This window comes from Microtus ochrogaster, unplaced genomic scaffold, assembly GCF_000317375.1.
Source record: "Microtus ochrogaster isolate Prairie Vole_2 unplaced genomic scaffold, MicOch1.0 UNK20, whole genome shotgun sequence".
In the NCBI taxonomy this organism is placed as follows: Eukaryota; Metazoa; Chordata; class Mammalia; order Rodentia; family Cricetidae; genus Microtus; species Microtus ochrogaster.
Genome location: NW_004949118.1, coordinates 2,487,334 through 2,505,294, shown reverse-complemented (window position 1 = coordinate 2,505,294; position 17,961 = coordinate 2,487,334). Strand labels below are relative to the sequence as shown.

The window sequence follows — 17,961 nt, the reverse complement described above, 5'->3', positions numbered from 1 at the left end:
GCTGTCTAAGCTGGGGGTTCAGCTGGGTGCGGTGGTTCACACCTGCAGTCCCAGCACTGTCTAAGCTGAAGAGGGTGCCCTTGTCTCAGCAACAGGGGGGGCTGGAGAGAGGGCTCAATACTTAAGAGTACTGGTCACTCTTTCAGAGGACTCAGTTTTGATTCCCAGCACCCACGTGAGAGCTCGTGACCATCTGAGAGTGCAGTTCCAGAGGATACAAACCCCTCCCCTCTAGCCTCTGCGGGCACCAGGCACACAGTGGGGCACAGACATACATGTAGGCAAAACGCTCATACACCAAAAATATAAAGAAATGATAATAATTAAAAAACAAAGTGTGTGAGTACAAGGAGTGACTTTGAGGCTCCGCATGGTTTTAAAATGCAGGAGCCTATGTGATAAGATCTTTGAGCTGCAGATCTGTGGTCTACAAACCTGAGCTGACATGTAGTTATTGCGAGGTCTTGCATATAGAAGGGCTGTCATTTTCCCATAATAATGGCCATTTTTAGGAATTGTGAACTAGGTCCTCAACTTCCAGACTCCCAGACCTTTGCTAATGTTCAGTAGGGACAACCTGTCAGTCCTCCCACAACCCCTTCTCTAAGCTTGTGCAACTGCCTCTTAAAATGCCAGAGCCGCCCTGAGCAAAGAATCTATTGCCGCTTTGTTCCAGTGATGTTTCGTCATTTGTGTGTAGGGTTATGCTTTGTGTCTAAGAAGGCACCGTGTCTGAATGCAGGGGTACCGTAGGGCTCACAACCAGCCAGTGTGTATAGACCAATTTACTTTAGAGAAAATTGCTTGGTAAGTCTTTATCTCCCACTCTTTCTTGATGCTGCCAGTCGGACCAGGAGGAAGATGCAGAGCTCAAGGCACAGGTAGAAAATTAAAGATACCACCAAAAAAAAAAAACAAAAAAAACCCAACCCAGACCAGTGTGTGATGAGTCACTGTTTGTCTGCCGTGTCCAGACGTTTTCCGCATGTTTTCTTCTCGGCTGCCATGCCGACGGTGTGTGACGTGGCGTTTGTTCCCGTGACTACTGTGTCCCTTACCTTTCCCTCTCTTCTCCACTTTTTTCAGAATAGTCTGATTAAGCGAATAAAGGGTGAAAATGTGTATGTCAAACATAGTAATCTTATGTTAGAGGTTGGTATTGGTACGCACCAGTGCATGCTCGTGTGTGTTGTTGATCCCTCTGTGGCATACGTGTGGACTTGAGCCATGATGCATGACCTGTGTGCTCAGCTGGTAGTGGCTGGGGATGATTAACTCTGATCCCTTCTTCTCTCCTAGACATAGATCCTTTTCCTGTGTGTGTATTTGTTTTAACCCTCTGGCTACATATAAATGTCACTTCTTAGAATTTGCCTCTAACTGTTTTTGTTCATTTGTATGCTGTGTGAAACGAAATTATTTTTCTTTCTCTTTTCCCTGGAAATCCTACATTTTCACTAGAGCGTTTGTGGTAGTGTCTTGAACCCTGATCCCAGTCCGGTTTCCTTTTGACGACTAATGTGTGTGCTATATTTTAAAAAGAGAGAGGCAGGCATCAAAAACCACTGTGAGAACTTGACTGCCGGAATCTTCTCGCTCTGACCGCAGGAGCTCGATAAGACTCAAGACGAACTGATGAAACACCAAACCAACATTAGCGAGCTGAAGAGAACCTTCTTAGAAACCTCGACAGAAACTGCCTTAACCAACGAGTGGGAAAAGAGGCTTTCCACATCCCCTGTGCGGCTGGCTGCCAGGCAGGAGGATGCTCCCATGATTGAGCCGCTCGTGCCCGAGGAGGTCAGTATCTGGGCTGTGGGCTAACTGTCTTCTGTGCAGTGGTCTAGCTCCCCACAGGGTCTGGGACTGTGAAAGGGGTGTGGCCAGTTTCGGAATGAGGTGCTCAGTGCTAGATAGAGAAAGCAGGGGAGGAAGATCAAGTCCCAGCATCACTGTGCTAAGAATGACCATGGCCAGGCAAGAGCAGGGAGACGCTGTGCACATCACCGGGGTCTTACTTTTCATGTCGGTTTTCCACCTGGGAGAAGTTGATGATCTCTTAGTGAAGCGACACTTTCTGTAAACATACTTTCTTCTACATTGAGAAATGCCCCTTAAAAACCCATTTCTTCTTTTCGTTAGTTGGAAAATGAGGCCTGATAAGATTGTCTGGTGTTTAAATGGAGGGGGGGGAGGGGTCAGAAGTTAACAGCATTTCAGAACAGATCATTACTCTGGCATCTAATACTGGACTTTGGTTTCATTTAATGTTTTTTATTTTAATTATAACTGTTTGTTTGAACTAATTCTAAATCAGTGTTTGCTTTTTTTTTAAATGGGAAAAGCAGATGACAGAAACCCCCTTTTCAGTAAGACTTTTCCATATAAGGAAACTGACTTTGAAGTGTCAGTGAGGGCTGGGCTCTGTCCCTCCAGGGCTCCTCGTCTGTGGATATAGTGGCCATTTGATCAACCATTAGAGAGCATCCTGCTATCTCTCTCCCTTTCAAAATAAATCATTTTTGGAAATTGCATCTTTAGAGCACTGTATTGATTAGCCTCCTTGCCAAGATCCTTTTGTTGTGAGATATTTGCCCAAGGAGCGGTGACAGAATAGAGCATTAAACCTCAGCTGTTGTGTGAGAGAAAGGCTTTAAGTGGTGGTACTGAAGTCCTTGCAGAGAAGGGATGAATCAAATTACACCCATTGTTTGCGAGTCTTTGAAGGCTGTTTATCGAAAGGGCCAGTATCTCATTATCTCTCCTCTCATGACAAACCCAGTCCCAGCTGAAAAGGAAAGAGTTGGCTACCTGTCTGAGTTACTTTGAAAAAGTTCTTTTTAGGCAGAATGAATGAAAGTGTTGTTACCAAAGTCTCCCTGTACCATTAAACACCATTAAACATCGGGAGACGAAATTTAACATTCAGCCTGATTTGGTCAGCATAGCCTTTGCATTGCTAAGAGTAGCACCTGCAGACTAAGGCAATGGCTCAATGAATAAAGCATTCGCTGTAAAATCATGAGGACAGGAGTTTGATGCTTCCCCAAAATGCACCCTAAAGTCAGATGTGGTAGTGTGCCTCGGCAGTCCCAACATACCTGCTTCAAAAAAAGTCAGAGACAAGAGAGTCCCCCAGAGCTCCTGGGCCACCTAAGTTGGCATGAGCAGCAGTGAACAACAAGAATCCCTGCCTCGAACATGGCAGAACAGAAGAACTTAAAACCCAAGGTCATCCTCTGACCTCTACATACATGCTATGCCACACGTATGCCCTCACTCACACATATAATACACATATGCATACAGACATGTGTGTGCACACACACCTTTTTTTAGAAAAAGTCACTTACCTATTATGATGTTGTAGAATTTATTGTAATTTTCAAACCTGGATTATTTTATTTATGTTATCTCTTTTTGGAAACAATTTCCTGTCTCTAAAGATATTAGATACTGGATTAAGTTTTAAATACACAAATTGAAACAAATTGCCACCAAAGCAAACCAAAGTAAAAATGAAAAAAAAGGAAAGAATCCCAGCATCTCTTTTCATGCTGATACTCAAGGAAATAGTAGATGCTAGCATTTTTGAATGAAAATTTGGGTAATAAGAAATTACATTAATAAACATGAAGACTTTAAAAGGCAAAGCTATAAGACTGATAAGACATCACTTCTGAATCTTGGAGGATGATGTTGAATTGATGGTGGGAGGGGCTGGTGCTTTGACAGCCCTGAGGGCTCCCTGGATGCCCTGCCTTCTCTGCACCTGTGTAAACAGATGAGCCAGCCAAAAAAGGCCCTTTTCAACATAAGAGTAGCTAAAGGGCAGCGCCACTTAGGTCCACAGACGGAGAACTGCAGTGCTGGCATGCTGGCTGCTCCCACCCCTCTGCAAGAGCTCCATGCCTTCCTCACTATAGTGCAGACATGAAAATCTCAGGAGGCAGTTGTGTGGATGTAGCGAGCTAGAGAATGGTGATGCTGGGCAGCAGAGGGGTTCTAGAGAAGCTAGGGACTTCAGGGCCTGGAAGATGGGAGGTGTTTTCACTGGCTTCAAGCCCTGGGCTTCTCTAGACAGCTGGACCAGGCAGCATGACCTCTGCGTTCCATTGTGTTCTTCAGAATGAGACAGTTGTCAGTGACATCCAAGTTTATAGTCCAGCTGGGAGCCCTATAGATAGCTATAAGAGCAAAGAAAACATTCTGATTCTCTAAATCACCTCTGTTTTCTATATTTAGACTTCAGCTTTTTTTTTCTGGCTTTATGAAAAGCAGACAGTCTCTTTAACCTCAGCTAGGAATGTACAAAGCATATTGGTTTCCAGACTCAAAAGCAGTCAGTTTTATTTTGAATGGGGGACAGTTTTGAAAGAATATCAATTGCTTGGTGTCACTCTGTTCCTTGATGTGGCCACTTTAATTATCCAGTGTAGAAGGAATCCCAGTTGTGTCTGCAGAAAAATATTTAACTTATTTTTTAAAATTGCATCACAAATAAAATAATACTGTTTTGTGTCAGAATCAATAAGATACTTAGATTCAATAACCTCACATTTATGACCCCAACTTAGTTGTTTTCTGGTTTTCTTTTTTCAAATGAATTTCAGTGAGAAAATATATTTTGAAAAAAATCTAGTGATCAGAATTTTAATTTTATCATTTTCTTATCTATAGTGGTTGAATACTAATTGTTACTTCTATAAAATGATACCATTAATGAACAATTACAAACATACTAAAGTTAAAAAAAATAATGATTATATTCTGAGAATTTCGTGTGTTCACTATACATAAGTCAGACTTTGATTGCCAGTGATTTCAGGTTTCAGTGTTTGCATAAATAATAGAGAAATAGCAGAGATGCCCTCAGAGCAGTGGATAAAACCAAGTCCTTGTTAACAAATAGATGAGTTCGTGTGAAAGAGACATGTTCTCTGGGACACTGAGCACCAACAGTTCCCAAAATGGCCTTGGGCATGGCACACAGGACACACTTTAGAGCCATGTTCTTTAGAGGCTACCTTAGATACCAAAATTTTCCAAATCCCAATCCAAAAGCAATATTAATGCCTGTGAGATGCCGATATTGTCCTCTTTGGCATGTGGGCGGTAAATCCACAGGTATGTTCACTGTATAGTAGTGAGCTTAACAGGTATAGTGCATCTAATATGTATAGCTTTGACACAGACGCTGACTACAGTTGATTCCCACCATTTTATATTCGCTATCAAATTTACCTATTCTCTAACGTTTATTATTAGAAAACCTTCATACTCCAGGAGAGAATGGGTGTTATGAATTTTGTATCCCTGAATAGGACTTTGCATCCCAAGTCTATTGCAGTGTACTGTTTAATAACTAAATAAAATGGTTGGCACGTGCACTTGACTGTATCCTTGGCTGCAATGAGGCACAGTATAGAGGCTTCAGTTTATCAGTAGTTCATCTCTTCCTTAGTAGAGGCACTGGTTGGGTTGGAAGGTAGACCATGAATAGACGAAGTGTATACCCATCCTCCTATTGTTAACATGTAGCGTGAGATTGGACCTTGGCGGGTGGGTTCAGTCCACAGCAGGTGAGAGACAGGCCATGGAGACAGAACTTACATAGGGAGTTTTATTGAATTTCACCCGATCATTTTTAGTTGAATTTCAAAACTATTCCTCTTACCCCCACTATCTGGAGTTGTACACTATACAGGGGCAGACTTGGTAGCAGTAGGATCACCGCTTGAGTTAGGGCTATTTAATACTGAAGGAAGTAGCAAAGCAATACTTTAAAAAAGAGAGAGTGAGATGCAGAGAAAGAGGAAGAAGAAAAAGAGATAGAAGTAGGCAAAGTTTTGCCTTTTAAAGGGACAGGATACTGCCTGCCCTGCATGCAGGTCTGAAGCAGGGGTGATGCACTCTGCAAGGTCCCTAAGGGGCGGGGCCGGTGTGCCTGGATACTGACACCTATGTTAGTTGTTTCTGTTGTTGGCACACAGTTCTAAATGTAGCCTGTTGATGTTTTCAGTATCAGGCACATATTTTAAAAATTAGAGTTTCTTAGGCCAGTACATTTCCTGAAAACCACTGTTTGGGTGCCTGGTTTTTCCCTAGCTCTTATCTTTGGAGTAACATTTATCTCGATGATTATAATTAGAGGTCTAGAAGAATATCTGTAATTTTGAACTTCTTTTTTTTTATCCTCTTTTCTGTTTGGAAAAGAGGTTACTGAGAATGTTTTAAATCTGAATCCAATAATTGTTCATAGTAAATTTTATCTTTTGCAATGCCTTCCTCCAGAATTGCAATAGGATAGGAATTGTTTTCTCCCAAATAAAAATGGGTTACTAACCTCTCATTAGAAAGAATCATCTAAGAATAGTTTAGTCACAATTTATAGTAGGTCCCACAAAATGGTTCCAACTGTCCCCCTACAATGAACTCAGTGTAGTTCTTTCTAAATGACCAGTAGACAAATGGTCTCTTCCTTAGTAGAGGCGCTGGTTAGCTTGGAAAGTAGAGCATGTATAGAATTTATTTCTAAACCTATCCCAGTATGTTAGCTGTTTCTGTTACTGACACAAGGTTCTGAATGTGGCCTAAACTCTAACGAGTTTTCATTGAAGTTTATTGTTTATAATGATATGATTTGCTTAAAGAAGTTCATTCTTCCAGACATTCTTTCAGAACCTTTGAATTTCACCCGATCATTTTCAGTTGAATTTCAAAACTATTCCTCCTACCCCCACTGTCTGGAGTTGTATACTATACAGGGGCAGACTTGGTAGCAGTAGGATCACCGCTTGAGTTAGGGCTATTTAATACTGAAGGAAGTAGCAAAGCAATACTTTAAAACCCAAGAGCCGGTTCTCACATCAAAGGACGAAATTAATGTTCCTTGATTCTGTAAAGAAAACTATGATTGGATCTAAAGTTTCCACTCAGATAATCTAAAATTAACTTTAACAAACTTCCTTACCATATTATAAAAGTTCAAGTAAAATTTGACTTTTGTTTGCTTGGAGGCCAACAGAGACTTCTAGTCAAAAATGACTGCGTTTATTCAAGCGAATGGTGTTCCAGATTTAAAAAAAAAAAAAAAAAAAAGGCACTCTGACCAAACCAAAAGAAACCTAGGGAAGGAAGCAAAGGGCTTATTTGGCTTTACAGTTCCAATTCCCAGTCCATCCTTGAAGGAAGTCAGGACAGGAACTCAAACAGGAACTTGCAGCAGATACCATAGAGAAGGCTGCCTGCGGATGGACGCACTGGCGGGCTCATGCTTAGCCAGCTTTCTTATGCAGCCCAACGCCATCTGCCTAGGGGATGACACCGCCTACTCGATTAGCAACCAAGAGATGCCAGTAGGCCAGTCTGGTCTGGGGGATTCACCCACCGAGGTTCTCCCTCTCAAAGGACTCCAGCTGAATCAAGCTGACAGATGGAGCTAACCAGGACAGATGGCTAATGCAATGCACCAACCATGTGTTCCCTTCACTACCACATAGCATGTGCATATTGGATATTTGTTAGGATTAGAAGTGAGCGTTTCTCCCGTTACTTTAAAAATTATTTTCTTCACATTTTCTTTTAGTGCTTACTATTAGGGCCATGAGAAAAGCCCGGCGAAGCAACCCTTTATACCACTCTTGTGTGTCCTAATGTTTGTGGAGATGTGAAATGTCTTGACTTGTGTGAGCATCCATTTCAGGAAATAGCGTTGCCCATTCAGAGATGGTTATTAAAACTTGGAATGATTCTAGGTCGCTTTTCAAATGAATAGTTCTTCCAGGAAAGCATGAATGAATGTATCCACAGATGGTACAGAGCTCACCTCCTAACTGTCTCTCTGGAAAATGTCTACTCCCTCTTCTCCAACCCCCTCTCTTCAAACAGACTAAAGAAGAGAGAGAGATTTCTGAGAAAGTTGTATTTTTACAGCAAGGAAGTTCAGCATTCCTTGAGTCTCAGGTAAAAAAGCAAACACGGATTATTTGCATAGAGGAAACCTTCAGCCTTTGCTGTCACTGAAATCTCTGGTTTTCACTTCTTTAGTTTCTCTTGTTTAAAGCTAAGGTGGGTACGTAACTTTGCTTAGACTTTGGGAGAGGGAATTTGCTTAGTATGTTAGTGATCAGTTACATATTGCTCATAACTTCTACATGATAAAAATTACCGTTGAGGCTCTGGGTCTACCTGTGATAATCTTCTGAAATTCCCCCACTGCCAGTTTTCATCTAGAGACTGCTACTATTTTTAATGCCTTTGACTGATTTTGAATACTCTGAACTTATATTGGTTTTCTCACTAGCCAAGCATGGTTAAGAAAATGCACGAAGGCGTTTCTGCTGATTCTGTGGCCACTTCTCATCAGATAATTTTCCAGAAAACTGTCCCGTCGACCCTAGAGGTTATTCTTTTCAATTTATTTCTTTCAGTCCAATGCCAGCATATAGATCAACCTACAGTTATTCTGCTTAACACAAACGTATAGATTCAGGTTTGCAGGCTACAATAAATAGAAAACAGCACTCTCATTTAAGATGTAAAACAAAAGGCTCACCTACTCTGGTTTGAGCTTGCTTCCTTCCGCAACCGGGTAGGCTGGTTAGCTGTTAGCCCACGGCGTCCTGTTAGCTCTCCTGTAGGCCAATGTTTCTTACCTTTCTTCTGTCCTGTTGAAACTAATGCTAAAGGAAGTAAGAGAGAAATTACTGAGCCATCGAATTAGTTCTAGCTGAGAGCAGAGCACTCCACGGACCTCTGAGTCTTGTTTATAAAGGATCCAATCAGTAGTGGCTCATCAGGGGAAATGCTAATACCATACCTTGAATAAAGGTGCACTCGGTATGCACTGATGCCAAGTGTAGTCATGAATTGACTGCCCTGGATAAGGAAATAAACTTGCAGTCTTGGAAAATGACATTGACAGAAACCTGGAGAATACCTTCAACTTCCTTGTGAAAATACCAGTATGTGAAGTGCTCTAGAACAGAGAACGTGGAAAACTGTCTTTTGTGCCCACGTGCGTAAAGTTGAATAGTTCAGTGATACCATCCAATCCTAACATAAAAAGCAACCAGCTGCTGACCATAAAGTCAAATAGGTTTCTTCTAAAATTCCTTGCCAAGACGTGTTCCTATTTAAAGTAACACAGAATTGCAACGCTACCCCACAGAATGTATTCTGGGCTGAAATTGGTAGACTTTAGGTGAGAGGGGTCTCCAGCCCTAATTCTTAGATGACAGCGGCCACCCTTTGCCTCCGTCCTACCCCGTGCCCGAGTATAGTTTAGGCCTTGATTTTTTCTATAAAGGGTTCTTATTTTATAAACAAAATGCCATAAGCTTTCCTAACTTAGCTTTTATATTTTGAATATAGGGTACAGAGGATTGGGTTATTGTAGACAAAATACCCACTGAGGTAGTTGATGGTGATTCGAAAAAGATTGTGACTTACAAGGTGGTTACCGTGACCAGTAAAACTGGTGAGATCCCAGCCGACTTGCTAAAGTCTAGTATGGTTGACATGCACGGCTTCCATGACTTGACCAGTGACATGCATCTTAAGGAGGAGAACAAGCAGAAGATGTACACGCTAGGGAAATCCTACGACACGGTCTCTGGGAGAATTGTTACCATGACGGGGAAAGCTAAAGAGGGGGAGAAAGCCGCACAGACCTCCTTGCTGGAAGGCCTGCGGAAGACGGAGAGAGGCGCTACAGAGGCTGTGAAGGTTGCTCCCTTGCTGGTGGAATACGAGGTCCTGGAATCCTTGACTGAAGAGAAATCCAGAAGGGGACCTGAGGTCCACACCCCGAAGCGGAGATTGTCAGAATCCTTGGCGCCCATCAAGGAAGCTGAATCTCGTCGGCAAAGCCCTGAGGAAGATGACACCCAGAAGGCTCCAATGCTGGGAGAGGATGCGCCTGCCCAGCCCCGGTTCAGCAAACCGCAGCAGGTGCCCGAATGTGAGGTGCTGAAGGTAGGGCCCTTTGGCCCACGCAGGAAGAGCCTGTCTGAGTGGCGGTACTCCCAGGAACCGGCCTTTACTGTGGCTACTGCTCACTACGTCACCGAGTCCTCTGCATCCCAAGTAGTGGTAACCAGTGGCTCTCGTTCAGTCGCACCTTAAGATTCCAGCATGACGATTTTTTCAAACAGCGCCCTTCCGCCCTGAACCTTTCCCGTTTCTCTTGCCGCTTGACTTTATGTTGAGAGCAGTGAACCCAGCTTTTTTTCCCCCATGATTAAATCAATATTGCAGTCTAAAGTCAGCATTAAAACACTTTTCCCATTTTATTTCTAGCTGCCCGTTCCCAAGATGCCGTGATAACGCTGCTGTGGCTTGCAATAAAGGGGCGGGGGGGGAGGGGGGGGGCTGGAAAATGACCTGCTTAAATCGGCACCACCCTAAACGTAATAACTCTGCTGTAGCTCACGAGGGCTCGTGGTCACCTAGTTTGCTATGTTATGCCTCCATTGTTTTCTGTTTCCAAGCTCTCTACGTGGACTCCTTCATTCCTCCTCCTTTTTTCCCCTCTGCCTCCAGTCTTGTCTAGCAAGCCACAAACACGTGAGCCTGAGGCGCCTCTCTCGTGTTTGACTCTTCCTCTCTTTGTCTACTCAGACTAAACAGTCCTCTGGGGAGAAGCTCATGGATGGCTCGGAGATCCTCAGTCTGTTAGAGTCGGCTCGAAAACCCACAGAGTTCATAGGCGGGGTTTCCTCTACGACCCAGAGCTGGGTGCAGGTGGCCGATTGCTCCCATCCTTGGTGTTTGTGAATGTGCCCATTTGCTTTGCTTTGCGAGTTTGTGGCAGGTGTGTGTCTGTGTTTTGCACCCAAGTGGCATTGCCGTCCTGCCCCTCAAAGATGTCCTGAGTGATTGCCCTCTGTGCCGCTGCATGTATCTGTCACGTAGCTTCCGTTCCACTTCAAGAATGCGCTTCCGGTACTCGACAGCAATGGCGTTAGGAGGTTTTGTCTCATCTGTTGGGTCTCAGAGCGCATTCAAAGCCCGTGTGAATGTGTGGCAAAGCTTCTATTCTCCTTTCTCCACTGGCCTATTTTACTCCATTCTGTTTCTCCTGCCATTGCTGAGAAATCCGTGCAGGTCCCAATGTGCGTGCCAAACAGGCACGGCAAAGCTGGCGGGAGAAAGGAAACCTGAATTTGTTTCCATCTGTGTTTGTGCAAATGAGCTCTGGATACCAGCCTTGGACATCCTAGTGAGCAGCAGCTTGGGGGGTGGGGGTTGATTGTTTTGTTTTATGGAAGGGCACTCAGACACTGTATTCTTCCCCTACAGAAAGTGGAAACGAAGACAGAATCCATTGAAACCGAGGTGGCGCCCGCCCCGCACTCACAGCCCCCCAGCACTGAGAAGGTGCTGCAGGAAACGGTCGTGGTGGAAGAGCGACGCGTGATGAACGTGCAGGGCAGTGGGGATGCTTCTCACGCGGCGGGCGATGACGCGGATGCTGCAGAGTCCACACCCGTGGATCCGCACAGCATAAAAGGGACAGAAGCAGCCAAGGAAGAGAGAGGAGAGGTGGCTGACAAGTCTGTCCCTGAGCAGGAACAGCCTGCCACTGGCTCCCGCGAGGAGGAGCAGGTGGAGGCTACGCACCCTTCCGAGGCTTTGGAACAAAAGTCTCATTTTGAGGTAAACGGTAGTTACTAATTCTCTCAGGCGATACCCTGAGGCTTAGATCAGTGAGGAAAGCAAGGCTACGTTTAACTTTATGCCTCATGGTGCACGGAGCCTTTGGTTTTCCTCTCCGTTCTATTACTTCGCGTGGCAGTGAAAGGCCCCCATGCTTGTTTCCAGGTTTGGGGTCACATAGAAACATAAAACTAGTAAGTATTGATGACGTATAGCTCCAGGAAGCAGTTTCTGCCATGAACATTATAACTGACAGAAAGCGTGGGAACCAGCAATTAGCTATGAGAAAACTGGAGGGCCACAAAGATGGCGCAGTGACTAACAGTGATGGTCACACAAGCCTGATGATCCGAGTTCAGTCCCTAGAACCCACAGTGGAAGAGGAGAACCAGGTTCTGAAAGTTGCCCTCTGACCTACATAGGCACAACAACAATAATAATAAATATTTTTAAATGAAAGGTTGGCATTTATTTCTGATCCATATACTTTTCCAGAAGGACCAGAAAGCATTCCTCCAACTTCTAGAACTTTCTTCTCTGTCTGAGATCCTCCACACATTGGTGGTTGGTGGCTGATGATTTAGGACTTGCCTCATCCTCCTTGGTTACTGGTTTAAAAGCTCATTTATCGGTTTAACTCTATCAGTGTTTGCATATGAGATTGAAAAGAAGGAGCAGATTGTTTTTAATGTCCTTTAAGACGTTTCTGTTGCCTCAAACATCCTATGTCCACAATTGCTGGGTTTTGGCAGGAGACTGACACGGATTTATTGTATGCCGTGATCCATATCTTCCCTCCTCATTTAATGTGGAAACTTTTGTCACGAACAAAAGACACCAAGAAGAGAGGGGAGTCAAACCATGTGTGCGCCTCAGTAACCCCTCCCCCTTGCTTCCCACTGATGCAGTCCTCCACTGTGAGAATGGAAAGCATGAGTGTGGGCAGTGTTTCCCCAGGAGGAGGCAAGCTCGACATCTCTACCAAGGAAGTGCCAGTAGTTCACACAGAAACCAAAACCATCACATACGAGTCCTCACAGGTAAGACCGGAGGCCTGGCCGCTCTGTGGCGTCATGCATTCAAACGTAACTACACAGTAGCAGTCCAGGAGGCTGAGAGACCAAACCATCTCTGTCGAGACCAGTGCTATGCTGTGGTTTTATTACTGACTGTGCAGCCACAGGAACTTCCCCAAGGCACTGGGTAACCTGGCATAGGAGAGCCTCAGAGAGCTGGGTGTACAGCTATGGACCATAAAGAGGACTGGGCTGCCCACTACATCTCAGTTTGTTAACCCTCCTAGTCCACGGCTTTGCCTAGAGTTTACTCCCAGCGCTCCCAGGAGCTGCCTGAATTGGCCTATGATTAGAAAGCGATTGTTCCTTCCTTCTAAGGAAGTGGGTTCCAGATTTCCCATGGATGCTCCAGTTCCTTGTCTAGGCTCGTATAACATTTCTTTATAATGTGTGGACATCCTCAGATATAGTTTAAATAATTGCTAGGTGACTTACACTACCTTGCACAATGTAAATGCAATGTGTGGTTACATTAAATAAATAAAATAAGTGTGGTTGTCCTCCGATGTTTAGCAAATACCTGGACACATTCAGTCTGGCGGCAAACAGTTTCTGAGTATTTTCCTCTGAGTATTTTCCATCTGTGGTTGATTGAGTCTTTGTATGGGGGGAGCTCAGTTCACTCTGTCACTGTACGGCATTAAGGAATGGGACCGTCCTCTGAAGAGGAAATGTAACCACACGTGTGTGCTGTGTGTGTTCCTGTCCCTGCTTAGGTTGACCCTGGGTCCGATCTGGAGCCAGGGGTGTTGATGAGCGCCCAGACGATCACGTCGGAAACCACTAGCACCACCACCACCACACACATTACCAAAGTAAGTGGAGCCGACACCCACAAGCACCAATCCTGACAGCTGGAGAAAGGCATTGATCACCAAAACCTCCGGCAGACCGGGCTGTGCGGGAATTCCTTACTCGCCTATCCGCTGTCGAGCTAGGCTGTATTAAAAGTGAGCTGAGAGACGTCAGTGTCTCCCATGAACTTGTCTGCCTCTGCCAGTTTCTGTTGAGGATTCATTCTGATATCCTTGATGCCCATCCCAGGGTGGGCATAGAGTAGACCTCAGAGAAACTGGCCCTGCTAGGCCCCAAAAGCTCTGCTTTTGACAGTGAACGTGGGGGAATGAACGACAGTGGCACTTGACGCGACTCCCGCCTCCTGCCGTTCCCCAGTGAGTCGCTCACAGGGCTTTTCTGTTCCCTCTAGACTGTGAAAGGCGGCATTTCAGAGACGAGAATTGAGAAGCGAATAGTCATCACGGGAGATGCTGACATTGACCATGACCAGGTAGTGTGTGTGAGGCGGTAAACGCTCTGACAGAGAAGTCAATGTGAACTTATGGGCCTTTGGGTTCCCAGTGCTAATCTTCTAGATCAGCATGTATTCTAAAACAGTTTCTCAATTAACTTTGCAGAATACGATTTTGAATCCTTCCGTAATCATTGTACCTCCTTGTTAATTGTGGATATAGATTTAGCTCATAAGTCTACACCTTGCTATGGCTCATGCATGTCCCACCTCCTTTTTGTTTTTGCCCTTCTGTGATTTCCTGGGGATAGGCTCTGGCTCAGGCAATTAAAGAGGCCAAAGAGCAGCACCCCGACATGTCAGTGACCAAAGTAGTGGTCCATAAAGAGACAGAAATCACACCAGAAGACGGAGAGGATTGACCAGAGGTAAGAGGTGACGTTGATTCTCTAGGCTTGCCTCAGCTGGCATGCAGCATGGGGCACCTCCCTCCCCTCCTTCGCCTCATTCCCCCTCCCTTGGTTCTCTCACTGGCATCCATGGGGCTGGCTGGCTAGAAGATGGAGATCTGTTTGTGGGTACTGGGGTACCTCTGCTGTGGAGAAGCCATCGTTAGAGCTGTGTTTGCACCCACGCCAGTTAGAGGCGAAGGGAAAGCAGGGTCCTTGCTTGCCTTGTCTCACTGCTGCGCTTTTTCTCTGGGCTTTGCATTCTTCGCATCGGCAAAATTTGAAATATCTAATTTGATTTCGCTCGCCGTGTGGCCTAATAAACACTCAAGCGGGTTCTTCTGCGAAGCTGAATTTGTGTTTCCACTTGCAGAGAAATTAGCCGTACTCCTTCATGCTTTTGATGACAGCATCGTCGTCCCTTGGAAGCACGCTCTTCCAAGACAACCGTCTGTGCTTCCGACTGATTTAGTTTGAAACTGAGCACTCACTTCCTTTCCGAATGCCTTATACTTCCTGTATTCTGTGACTGACTTTCCCCATCGACTTTGTCCCAAAGGGAGGCGACAATGCAGATTTGTGGTCATGTTTTCCTCGTGAAAGCGCATGCCTTGCCAGTCTGTGTGAGCAACATCATGAGCAGACTCTGCCCTCTCTGTGTGCACAGCCCTGTTATGTGAGAACTCAGGTGGCCGTGCATATCCTTAGGTGGGCTGCGGATGCTGAGTGCAGTTGTACCTACTTACCCGTGTACTTCTGGAATAAGAATAATATTGAAAAGAGGTTGTCCAGATACATTTTCTGGAGCGTTTAGGTTAATGAGTAATACCTCTTAAAAATAGGAAAAGTAAATGCTAAACTCACTCAGACCCAAATTAATAGAATTCTTGAAAGATGAAAGCAAAAGTGAGAGAGAGAAAAAATATTTTTTTTTTCTCCAATGGGCTTCGGCCACTTGAGTGATGTAGTTTTCTGTTGCCAGGTAACAGCCTCCTGTCAGAATGAGCATTCTAACCTCCACAGCACCCTTTGTAACTGCTCGGATGTTTTCCGATGAGAAACTGATGGAACCTTTCTTCCCACAGGAGTAACTCAGCTTGCACACGAACCCAGTCATGTAAATCGTTAGGGAAACCAGAGCCTATGTGGCGTTCCCTCTTCCAACCAACTGACTTGCATCTGTCCGTGGAAAATTCCAGAAGAACTGACCTTGACCGTTAATGAAAGACACTGGCAGAGAGATCTTCCCGTATAAAGCAATCCGAATCGGCATCTCTAAACTGACACTGCATGAAGCGATAATAAAAATCACAAAAGAGCCGCACTTTTAATTTCCACCGAAATCTGTTCTCAACCCGACCTGCACGTTCATAGCCAACTGTGTAAACCGTGATCTCATGTAACACGACCACAACTCATGCCTACCATAGTTTATTATTAAAGTCTCCACAGAACCACAGTCTCATAGGTGACAGATTCTGTTTACAAACAAATGTTAACTACCCTGAAATGCTATTAGCCGTCTAGGTCCGGTGTGTCAGATTTACCCCAGATTAGATGTGCCAATAACCGACTTCATTCAGTGAACAACTTGAATCTTGCCCTTGTCTAATCTGGTTTTATTATTCTCACCCGTAAGCAGTAATGACTCTCTGACCCTCTAGAAATACTTAATGCTTACAACCTTGCTTTGTGTCTCTAATTTGTTATAAGGTAGAATTGATTCTAGCACACTGATGTAATTTCTTCCTACTCCTTCACTCTGGTCTGCGTCCAATCCAGAAAGATTCTCAGAATTACCTGAGCAAACCCTCAATATGTACATTATCATTGTTTGAGGAAGAAAACCTGTATTTTTGTTAGTTTATAATATTACAAAAATCCACTCCAGAAAGATCTGCCGGGCTGCTTTTTCTTGTTGTTTTTCTTTTCCTTGTATTTTTTCATTGATTTTTTTCTTCTTTTACTTGAACAAAAAGGTGTTTTATTTACAAATCTGGTCCATATTTCCAATCTAGTTCAGAGCCAAGCCTTAAATTGTACAGAATTTCCACTGTAATTAAACTATTTAGTGTTTAGTTAGAAAGAGCCTCCAGAAAGATATATTCTCCATTACGCTGTCCACTGCATCACAGCCCGTCCTGAATCATGTTACCGCATCGCGAAATAAAAATGGCAAATGCATTGAAAGCTCTAATTTTCTGTGTGGAATGATTCCGGTTTTCTGTGGTTTAGCCAGAGCTCACATTTGCATGGCACCAGAGGCCTCATCTAGCTGAAGTATAGAGCAATCCTTGCTAGACGGGGTTAGAGAGTCACGCATTCAGCCATACAGACCTTGGAGGGTTGGGGATGATAGCAAAATACATTTATAGAAATATTCAATTACCTGCAATGGCTTCAAAAGGGCATTATAGGCTCTCGTGAGAAAAGGAACTTGATGCCTCTGGGTACTTTTAGTTAGCTAAGAACCGCTGCTCCTAAGAAAGCTGCCTTGACTGTGATATCGATGACAGCAGTTTGCACAGTTGACAAAGAGGGACATGGAAGACTTCTGTGGCCACCCCTACTCCTACCTCTACCCCCGCTTCCAAGAAAAGGAATAGCCTAGGCAGGATGTCATCGAAGAGAACTCAGAAAGTGTAACAGGGATGCTAAAGTGAAGCTCTCCACAACCGATGGGTTCTGGCGGGGGTGGGGAAGAACTCAGTTCTACTAAAAGGCCAGGTCACTGGGAGTTTGATGCTCCAGTGAGTATACAGAGAACACACATTGGACTTGGGTTCTTTTGTTGTTGTTGTTGCTGTTGTTGTTTCTTTTTTGGTTGGAACAGGGTAGTCACAAGCCAGGGGCAGACATGGAAAGCCTGGGGAATGAGCGTGACTGGGGTGTAAGATGCGAAATTCCCAAAGAATCGATAGAAATGTTATATGGAAAAAAATAAAACTAGAAAACACTCCTCTTCCTCCCAGATACCAGCTCTGCATAAATGAGGCAGTGGGGGTTACAAGGCCTGCATGGCCCCTTCCAGATACCAGCTCTGCATAAATGAGGCAGTGGGGGTTACAAGGCCTGCACGGCCCCTTCCAGGTGCTCATGGTGCGCAGGAAAACTAAGAACCGAAGGAACTAGCCTTTATTGACATCTTCCAGGACATGATTTACCTAGCTTTCTGACTTAAAGAGAAAAAAGTTGGAGGGGCTGGAGAGATGGCTCAGAGGATAAGAGCACTGTCTGCTCTTCCAGAGGTCCTGAGTTCAATTCCCACCACATGGTGGCTCATAATCATCTATAATGAGATCCAGTGCCCTCTTCTGGCCCACAGGGATACATGGAGGCAGAATATTGTATATATAATAAATAAATCTTAAAAAAAAAAATACTTGCCTAGCATGTATGAGGCCCTAAATTCAATCCCCAGTATTGCAACAAATGAACAAGAAGATAAAGAAAGACAGAAAAAAAAGAAAAGAAAAACAAAAAGTAAAATAAGTACTCAAAGGAAAACTGAAGAGCAGATCAGAAG

At 44.4% G+C, this 17,961-nt stretch overlaps 1 protein-coding gene across 16 annotated transcripts in view; it reads left to right on the top strand.

The window, feature by feature from the left end:
- The window catches only part of Epb41l3 (erythrocyte membrane protein band 4.1 like 3), a 172,878-nt gene extending 156,246 nt beyond the window's left edge, over positions 1-16,632 (top strand). For 4 of the 16 annotated variants that reach the window (XM_026789494.1, XM_026789493.1, XM_026789498.1 and 1 more), the window contains 13 exons: positions 846-881; positions 1,087-1,152; positions 1,609-1,800; positions 7,891-7,965; positions 8,306-8,404; positions 9,376-10,095; positions 10,624-10,746; positions 11,305-11,661; positions 12,570-12,701; positions 13,454-13,552; positions 13,945-14,025; positions 14,298-14,414; positions 15,521-16,632. In XM_026789494.1, coding sequence (XP_026645295.1) covers positions 846-881; positions 1,087-1,152; positions 1,609-1,800; positions 7,891-7,965; positions 8,306-8,404; positions 9,376-10,095; positions 10,624-10,746; positions 11,305-11,661; positions 12,570-12,701; positions 13,454-13,552; positions 13,945-14,025; positions 14,298-14,408 — 2,091 coding nt within the window. In that variant the 3' untranslated portion in view covers positions 14,409-14,414; positions 15,521-16,632. The remainder of the gene's footprint in view (positions 1-845; positions 882-1,086; positions 1,153-1,608; positions 1,801-7,890; positions 7,966-8,305; positions 8,405-9,375; positions 10,096-10,623; positions 10,747-11,304; positions 11,662-12,569; positions 12,702-13,453; positions 13,553-13,944; positions 14,026-14,297; positions 14,415-15,520) is intronic. The other 12 variants (XM_026789503.1, XM_026789502.1, XM_026789507.1 and 9 more) reach the window with 7 other exon arrangements.
- The last annotated feature ends 1,329 nt before the right edge of the window (positions 16,633-17,961 follow it).